This window comes from Zootoca vivipara, chromosome 9 (assembly GCF_965207765.1).
Source record: "Zootoca vivipara chromosome 9, rZooViv2.hap1.1, whole genome shotgun sequence".
Classification (NCBI taxonomy): domain Eukaryota; kingdom Metazoa; phylum Chordata; class Lepidosauria; order Squamata; family Lacertidae; genus Zootoca; species Zootoca vivipara.
Window position 1 is genome coordinate 347,169 of NC_142592.1, and position 9,925 is coordinate 357,093.

Sequence of the window (9,925 nt, forward strand, 5' to 3'; positions counted from 1 at the left end):
ATTAAACATTCCTCACTATGCCATCAGGTGTGTTTCTGCTCTGTGGGAAAGGATAGCTGCAGTAGCAGATAGCAAAACAGCGAAATCATGAGCAGATTCCCATCCACAACAGGTTGCTGTGGTTAGGGCCATGTTCACAGGAACAATGCAACAGTATATTCAATCAGGAGCAGTGTGCTGGAAGGAAGTATGTGTGTCAGCTTCTCTGGATCAGATGTCTATACCTAACCAGGGGGTGGGAGAGAGCAGGGGAACTCTTTCTTTTGCTGCTTCTTTCTGGCCAGGAGGGAGGATGTCCTTCAATGACTAGACATGTTTGTTATTCCCTCCCTCACTGTATGTTGTCTTCTCTTTTGCTTCCAGGATGTCTGCCAAAGTCTCCCTGGGTCCTCTATTCTCCAAACCCGCCCTGCGGGTGAGAGAAGGCTCCCTGGTGGGGAGATTGCTGAGCGTAGTTTCTTGCCTCCAGTTCTGTGGGTTCTTGATGAGTATTTTGGCCTGCATTCTGTGCATTGCAACCACAGCCAGTGTCAACTGGAGAGTGTGGCGTGGAGAGAACGGCTCTGGAAACGTCTGGATTGGAATCTGGAATGTCTGTTTTTGGAGAAACCCTTCTGACGACGGCAACTCTTTTTGGCATTGTGAAGGTCTCACTGAGCGATATCCAACCCTCCCAAGGGAAATTTTTATTGCTCAGGACTTAATGGCCTTAGCTTCCACTATGAGTTCAGCCGCCCTAGTATTAATATCATTTGCCTTGTGCAATGTGTTCGAGCCCGGAAAACACGAGGATTTCCTCTTAATCTTTTTTAGGCTCGGAGCGTTCCTGAACATACCTGCAGGGATCCTTGTCCTGATTTCTGTGATATGGAACATGTCTTCTGTCTTGCAGAATGGGAAAATTGACTTCCCAGAAACTTTTGAATTGCCTCCAATTCTTAGCGAGCAGCATATTGGACCTTCTATTTATCTTGGCTATATCGCTGCGGGTTTCCAGCTGCTGAGTGCAGCATTGGTTGGGATGGAGAGATTTCGCATCAGGACCACCACAACAGATCCATATCGAATAGAAATTGCAGCAGTGATTACCCCAAGAAATTCAGTAAAAAGCAAGAGTCTAACTACTTGTTCAAAGTGTGGTTCTCTGCTGGATCTGATAATTAAAGAGAAATCCTCCACAGTTGAGATACAGGAAAGCCAGGCAGAAGATCTTGACACTCGAAACGAATCCTGCATCGTAGAGATACCGGAAAGCCAGGCAGAAGATCTTGACACTCGAAACCAATCCTGCATAGTGGATATCCAGGAAAGCCAGGCAGAAGATCTTGACACTCGAAACGGATCCTGCATCGTAGAGATACCGGAAAGCCAGGCAGAAGATCTTGACACTCGAAACCAATCCTGCATAGTGGATATCCAGGAAAGCCAGGCAGAAGATCTTGACACTCGAAACAAATCCTGCATCGTGGATATACCGGAAAGCCATCTACAAGATCTTGAGATTTGAAACGTATCCTGCGTCGTGTATATAGAGGAAAGCTGTGCATCTCCAAGCCCACCTGAAGTTCCAAAACATACTATTATACATGTGACTCCCTGCAACATGGAATAGCATCAGATTCAGATCCACGCAGATCGCTCCCCCCCCCACCATTGGGGTGTGGGTGGGTGGGTGCAGAGATCTGCGTGGACCTGGATCTGATAGTTTACCATTCCCTGTTGCAGGGAGTCACATGGAGGCCTCTTTTATGTGTTTTCTAGCATTTGTGTCCTTGTTCCCATTAGCTTCCTCCTCTTCTGGATATCTTTCCTGTGTCTACTCATAGATTTACATTTTTTTATCAGCTCTTTCATTTCCTAAGCAACCACTCACATTTTGTATTTTAAATAAAGTTGTGGCCAAAATTATGCCAAAAACCTCAAACTTACATTTCTGTGTGAAGTGTGATTTATTGGGGGGTGTTTTGGAGACCTCTAGACTCAAAAGCGATTTTAAATCACGGACACCTTGGTTCTGAAAATGGTGTTTCACTCCTTGCATTTATTTAATATATGGTTGATTCATCACCAGGGGGCTTGCAATTCCTGGGAACTCACTCCTTGCATTTATGTAATATTTGAAGATGCCTTCTTGCTCCAGCTCTGGGTTTTTATTTAAGCTGTTGCGTTTGACCTTGCTATGCCTGCCATGGGGTCGTCTGCTTTTGGGGCAGGGGCCTGGTAGGAATTTTTCCATTTGGCTGATTGGCTGGTGCCACTTGGTTTTCGCCTACTGCGCCTACTACGCCTACAATTCGTCACAACTTGTAAGGTTGCAGTTAGGCATTGGTTAATAAATTGGTTGGTGGAGGAGCCAGGATTGGCTGTGCCGGCCCCTCCAATGGTTGCTGTAGGTATCAAGTTTATTGCTTATAGCCAAAGGCTGCTGCAATGTATACAATGTAATTCAGTAAAATATATACAAATTTGGTAGAAAACTTAGGACATTTACATTATCAAAACATGACCTAATCAGCACAAAGCTATGGAAACACTTTAATATACCAGTTGAAACATTAAATAATAAAAAAATAGTTCTGTGGGGGTTCCAGACCAGAAACGTTTGAAGTGCCCCAAACCTCTGCACCATATAAAATCTGGGCCATTGATTTTGCTTTGTACACCGATAGAGCTGGATTGATTGGTTTCCCCCATTGCAAGCAGCAAATTTCAAAATAGCTTTTACCGATTTAAAGGCTTGCAATTTAATATTGGACAGCTGTGCATTCCAAGATGCCATTTCTGAATAAACCAGTCCCAGGTATTTGAACATCTTTACTTGGTTTATGATGTGTTTGTCCAGGTGCCAAACATGCTATTTAGGGCGCTTCCCAAATACAACGACCTGTGTTTTATCGTAATTTATGGATAAGGCATTCCTCGTGCAATATGAGCTTATTTTTGCAAGCAATCGCCTCAGGCCCAACTCGGTTCTAGATACAAGGTCGTCGGCGCACATTAAAACAGAGAGTTTCTGATCAAGAATTGTGGCAGGGGCAAACTGCAGGCCCTCCAGTTCTTTAACTATGTCATTAATATAAAAATTAAACAAGAAAGAGGCCAAAATGCATCCCTGTTTAACACCAGTAGCAGGGGTGTAGCCAGGATCAAAACTAGGGGGAGGGGGCAAGCCATGGTCATTCAGGGGCGGGGCCAAGGCATGGGAGGGGAGGGGCCACAAAGTGGGAATGTGGGCGGGGCTACAGGGCCAGCAGGCCCGAGGACATCGTGGTGGTGGCGGCGGCCACCTTGTGCTTCTGGGGCTGGCAGCGTTGGTGGCTACCCTGCTTGGCTGGAGAGGACGGGAGGGTCGGGCAGGCGAGAGGGGGTGGCAGGGTGGGCGAGGGCCTGCAGTCACGACAGCTCCGAGGCGTTGCTGCATATCAGCATAATATTTCAACCATGTCATGGGTTCAAGCCCCACCTTAGGAAAAAATTCCTGCATTGCAGGGGGTTGGACTAGATGACCCTTGTGGTCCCTTCCGACTACAATTCTATGATTCTATTGATATATTACCATAGCATATGCATCATTCTGCTTTCTTGAATTGACCTACTCCTAGGCATAGCAGCCAACTCCTAGAGGCCTAGGTGCCTCCCCCCCAATTACTTGTAAATATCGTATTTGAAAGAGTCATCCCCCCCCCATGTTGATGGGCTTTCTATGTGGGGCTTATCTGCCCCCCCCCCGTATTTTATTAAGGATGGAAGAGGGAGGGAAGGAAGGAAGAAATAGAGAGAGGGATAACTCATATTTGTGGGTGCCTCTGGGTGACGCTGTGATGCTGGAACTCTGCAGCAAGAGGAAGATACCGGTACGCCTGTACAGGAGCCTTGTAAGCAGCTTTCTCTCTGCTTGATTTACAGCAGCCACGTCCAACAGGTAGATTGTGATCTACCGGTAGATCACTGGATGTCTGTGGTAGATCACTGGTAGGTCACTGGCACCCCTAAAAAAAGCTCACCCAAAATTTTCCTCCTCCCTAAAAATAGTTGAACTATGACCTGAAGCCCTAAACAAAATTGGGCCTCCCTCCCTCCTAAAAGAAGCTCAACAAGTTTGACCTAAACCCAAAAAACAGGGCTTCCCTTCCTTAAAAAAACTCAACAGCTTTGACCTGAACCCCCCCTAATGTTATGGATTTTTTTTTGAAAAAAACACAAAACCCAGTAAGGATGCAGAGTAATTTGCAGACACACATGCATAAAACCTAAGCAAATTTGCACAACTTGTTTTGGAATCCTGCTTTTCCAGGCACTGAATTTTAAATGTTCAAAATGATGTAAAATGGCTTACATCAGCCTTGTAAGTAAGTCCACAAGAGTTACTAGCATGCCAAGCAAGCAAGCAAGCGAAGTCCTTACTAGCCCCCTGGGGAGGAATGGAGGGCTTTGTTGCTCCCACTATCTTTGAATGCTGGTTGTGGTTGTGGAGGAGGGAACTTCCATCTTCTGACGCCTTGCTTGCTTTCTCTGCTGGGTGCTGAGGACTGACAGAGCTCTCCATCCTTATACCACATAGCTGCCAAGCCTCCCGTATTCCCCGGGAAACCCCCGTTTTCCCAGCTGTTCCCAGCTGAAAAAACGGATTTTTTTGTTTCCCCCCGGTTTACTTACCGCCTGGGGGAGGCTCCTTCTGCGCATGTCTGGAGTCTCTGGACATGCGCAGAAACGTTTTCTGGCACGGCAGCCATTTTGGAACTGGGCAGAGCATGCTCAGAAGTGACTTTTGATGCTGCTCTGCCCAGTTCCAAAATGGCTGCAGTGCGACTTCTGGCATGGTGGCCATTTTGGAACTGGGCAGAGCAGCATCAAAAGTCGCTTCTGAGCATGCTCCGCCCAGTTCCAAAATGGCGGCAGCGCTAATTCCAGTCTGCTACTTCCGGTCCTGTCCCTTATTTCTCCGGCAGGAACTTGGCAGGTATGTTATACCAATTCACTCACTCACCTGCATACAATTCCTTGTCTTCTATGGCTATTTGGCATTATTTGTGGCAGTAGCCAAGAGTATTTAAAAAATAATGGTAGCACACCATGTTTTTTTAAACAACAACAACAACAACAACATTTCCTACCACAGTAAAACAGTGACAGCACAGGCTCTGTCTGGCCCACCCTGCCCACAATGAGGAAGAACCCCTTTAACATTCAAAGTGAAGGATTGTGGGATGAAATGTATCCATAGAATCCATAGATGTTGGGAGCACCTGCACTATCACCATTGATAAAGTGGCAAAAACCATTTGCAGCAACAGCAGCTGGTCAGTGTGTCATGGGTTGGGTTGGGGGAGAACAATGGCCCCAGTCCTGAGGAGGAAGACATTTTGAGCAGGAGGTGCAGACGTTCCAATCCATCAAGGGTCATGTGCACTGACAAGCAGGCTTCCCCTTGGGCTCTATCTCCTTTGATTTCCCTCCATTGATCCTAGATGTGATCCTCTGTAGAGGGAAATACTTTGCACCCTTGATCCACCATTGCCCTCGCTGATTCATTCTGTCTGATTCACTGATTCTATAGTGTACACACCAGCAAACAGATCTGCCATAAGGGCTGCTCTCTTAGGGCGTGTTGAATTTTTCATCTTTAAAAATCCTGATTTGAGGGGTGTTAAAAAGTTGTGGTATGATTACATAATTTGAAATGTATTTTGGTTACTTGTAAATATTTAGGTCTTGCTTGGTAAATATCTATGTGAAAAGTTCCTACTAATTAACCTTTTTAAAATTTTTCTGTCATTTAAACGTATAGACGTATAGGTTATTTCCAAATTTTCATGAAAACAGATGTTGATAAGTGCCTAAAATTGATTACAAGATATTGTAGTTCTCTTATATATGTATTGTAGTTATCTGTACTATTAATATTAATATTATACAATGGTATGTGATATCTTTTTTGCTTTCTACAACCAGTGATAACTGCTTCACTATGACTACAAAGAAGAGAACAAGACAGGGAACATTCACACATATGAGCCACCTTATTGGAAGTGGAAGAGATATGTTGCCTTCTGAATTACCAACTTTGTGAGACGTATTAAGATATGGACTGTTGCTGAGAGAACAAAGTAGTGAGGATATGAGAAACTATCCAGCTGCCAGGGTTGCAAAAGACATATATCCTGAAGTACTTGAAAAATGGGAATGAGCAAAGTGTTCTTTTGTTTTCCCTGTTGTGAATTCAAGAGTTACAGTATTAGCAAAGATTCAAGAAAGTTGGGAGCAAGCAAAAAACATACCTCTTGGAAGGGGCAAGTTAGATATTTATTAAAGAAGCCTTTGCTTCAAAACTTGACAAGCTCTTTGACATTCTCAACTGCAAATGTGAAATCATTATGTGCTCTGAATTTGGCTGTGCTACAGATTGCACAAAAAGAAGCTCACATTAATTGTACATGCTCTAAAAACAAGAAGATTCCAGTGAAAGAACTTGCTTTCATTAAAGGCCAGAGAAACAAGATCGGTTCTATTGGACCACACAAAATTGGCTTGCCAGATTTTCCAGAACATAACAGGCTGATAAAGAAGCAAAAGCGAGGAGGAGTTGAGAGAACAAGACTCGCTGATGCTGAATATAAAAAGGAATGCTTGCAGACTTCTTCACTTCCATCACATGAAGAAAGTTCCTCTGGGGTTGGAAATGAGGAAAAAGAATCTGATACAGAAGATGGAAGTGAATAAAATTATGATTTAACAGCTCCTTCAACTTCTAATGGAGAGAAACAGTACAATACATTAGATATACCTAATGTTGCTATGCCTGTTGTCTTTGTCCATGGAGTTTTCTTGGCAGGGATACTGGAGTGGCTTGCCAGTTCCTTCTCCAGGTGGATCACGTTTAGTCAAAACTCTCCACTATGACCTGTCCATCTTGGGTGGCCCTGCATGGCATAGCTCATAGCTTCTCTGAGTTATTCAAGCCCCTTCGCCACGACAAGGCATTGATCCATTGATGTTGGGAAAGATTGAGGGCACTAGGAGAAGGGGACGACAGAGGACGAGATGGCTGGACAGTGTTCTCGAAGCTACGAACATGAGTTTAACCAAACTGCGGGAGGCAGTGCAAGACAGGAGTGCCTGGCGTGCTATGGTCCATTGGGTCACGAAGAGTCGGACACGACTAAACGACTAAACAACAACAAATGTTGCTATGCAGAGCATCAGATACGGTGTTGGTCTTCGTGCCACAGCTGCAATTACCACCGCTGCATTTATTGATATTGGCTTGATCAGTGAAGAAAATACGAAACTTGTTGTTGACCACAATAAAGTAAAGAGAGCGCAGGAGAAACTGATGTCATCATTAGACAATGAATTTGAAGAAATTTGTAAGAAGGGTCAAATTGATTGCGTATTTTTCGATGGACGTGAAGATTCAACTAAAGTTATAAGAACTTTAGCAGTTTCCCAGTACTATGAAAGAACAACATTATTCAGTTTGTAGTGAGCCAGGTGGGAGATACCTTTATCACTTTACACCAGAGAAAAGCTCAAAGAATGAAAAACCAGCTGAAATAATTGCTGACAATTTACTGAATTTCATGAAAGAGAGAAGTATTGATAAAACAAAACAAGCCATTAATATTCAACAAATATTAATACCAGCTGGGAAGGTGGCACCATGCACTGGGTAGAAGTCAAACTAAGCCGCAAACTTAACTGGCATGTTTGTGCTCTTCACACCAACCAGTTACCTCTTTGCCACTTCTTGAAATTGGACCAGTGAGCCATTCAAGGTGGCTTACAACAGCAAACAGACTTTGTTGCTTGTGGGTTTCCAAACATAGCCTAAAAGGCAAAAACCTCAAGAATTTAAGGCTGATTGTGGAATACATCATTGGTGTGTACTATCCGTGTTGGTTCAATCAAAGTAAAACATTTGTGGATAGAACGCCCACGTCATTTGTTGTTTCAATTGCAACAGCTTAGACTTCAAAACAAGGCTGTAGTAAATGCTGTTTTGCTGACTGTTAAGCGTTCAGTGTGCTATGCATTTAGTGAAACGTTAATTCAGACACTGCTGTGCTCAAATAATAAGGAAGAAAGGAGAGCTGGAATTCAAAAGATCATCAATTTGAGAGGTGGCAATGATGATACATTTGGAGACCTTTCAGTACGTCCAAGGAAGACACCTTCTATAAACACCTCTGCTTCAAACTTATTGAAGTTGATAGACTGGTTTGATGGAGTTTATGAACCACTATTAACATGCAAAATGACCTTGACAGAAATAAAGGAATTTATTGACAAGCCTATGCAAGTTCCTCAGTGGCCTTGTCATGGTCAAGGGATTGAAAGATGTGTCACAGAGGCTGCAGGAAAAGTGTATACACAGGAACAAATGGATGGCTACATCAGAGGCCAAGAAGCAGGTCCTCGGCTTTTGTCAAGAAATGAATCAAAACAGGACTTGATGAAACTTGTTATTAATTCTAATTAATGTTATTCATTCTTTTCTTTTCTTTTTTTACTATAATAGGACATTATAAGATAAAGTAATGATATGTTGTTACAGCTGGAAACAAAATTTCTTTATAGTTTCGCTTGTATAAAATGATTAAAAACTTTAACTTTGCTTCAAAATGCAAATTTTTGGCTTTTTTTAAAGTGTGTTTCAAACAAATCTCAATTTACCAAGCTAATCATCAACCAATCATAAAAACAATTGCAGATTTGGATTCCTCATGAGCAGGAACATATTTTTAGAACCCCTCAATGAACAAATTCGCAAAAGAAAAATCTCCATCCTTAAACACGCCCTTACGTGCTGTCTGCTAACCTTCCTGACATCACACATTTCTGTAGAAACATGTGACGTGACCTACCTTCTCCCAGAGCCACTGGTGAGAATTATGCTAATGTCAGCAACATGACCCACTTCTTTCCCAGTTTTAAGTACATAAAGGATCTTGTTATCTCATCAGCTGACTCTGCATAAAGCAAGTTTGTCACCTTTGCAGGGGCTGCCTGATGCAGTGCACTGAGATGAATGAAACACAGTGCAACATCGGCAGTTTTATAGCTTACATGGAAAGGAATAAACAGAGGAAGAGGAAGGCCAGGTAGAGGAACTGCTTCTGCACTTAAGCTGCCATCCTGACTCCACTTAACCAAGAGGAAGGCCCACTAAATTCATCTGGGCTCACTTCTGAGTAGCCATTTGTAGGATTGCATTAGAGTGGGTTTAACCTGAAAAATATCAGGGCTGAGTTCAGTACTTGCATAGAAATCCTGTACAAGGCAATATCGGAATGGTCTTCTTTGGGCATCTTTTCCCATGACAGTCAGGCATGGGAAGAGTTTAGGCTTCATGATGATTTGCATGATGATTTTGAGGGTAGAGTAAGTGGCACAGGAGGAGGGTCAATTCCCCTGCATTCCAAAAGCCATACTCTGGAAGGACCTGCATATACAGATGCAAATGTACATCTGAGTTATTTAGAGTTGCCATAGTTCAAAAAGTGAAAATCTAGACACAAAAGTTGTTGAGATTCTTTTTGGCAAGATCTCAAGATTTTTTGAGCTATTTTTGACATGGGTTTAAATTTTGACATGGGTTGCCATATGTCCAAATTTTCCCGAAGGTTAAAGGGATTTTTGCCCAGACATAGTTTCCAATGGCTGAATCCCGGCAATGTCTGGAATATTCCGGATGTATGGCAACCCCAGAGTTACTACAGACAAAGCATTCTTCCAGCCTAATGCAAGGGGTGGGGAGGGGTGCCATGTTGGTGGTCAGAAACTTTGCTGATCAAATAATCCAGCAACATACCAGACCTGGGTTAGCTCAGTCAGTAGAGTAGAGCTTTCCAAACTTTTCATGTTGGTGACACACTTTTAATACATGCATCATTTTGCAACACAGTAATTCAGTTTTACTAGCAAA

General features: G+C 43.2%; 1 protein-coding gene across 1 annotated transcript; it reads left to right on the forward strand.

The window, feature by feature from the left end:
- The first annotated feature begins 364 nt into the window (after positions 1–364).
- Positions 365–1,507, forward strand: LOC148684513 (uncharacterized). The gene has a single exon (XM_088651856.1). It carries the CDS (start codon positions 365–367, stop codon positions 1,505–1,507), a length of 1,143 nt encoding a protein of 380 aa, XP_088507982.1.
- The last annotated feature ends 8,418 nt before the right edge of the window (positions 1,508–9,925 follow it).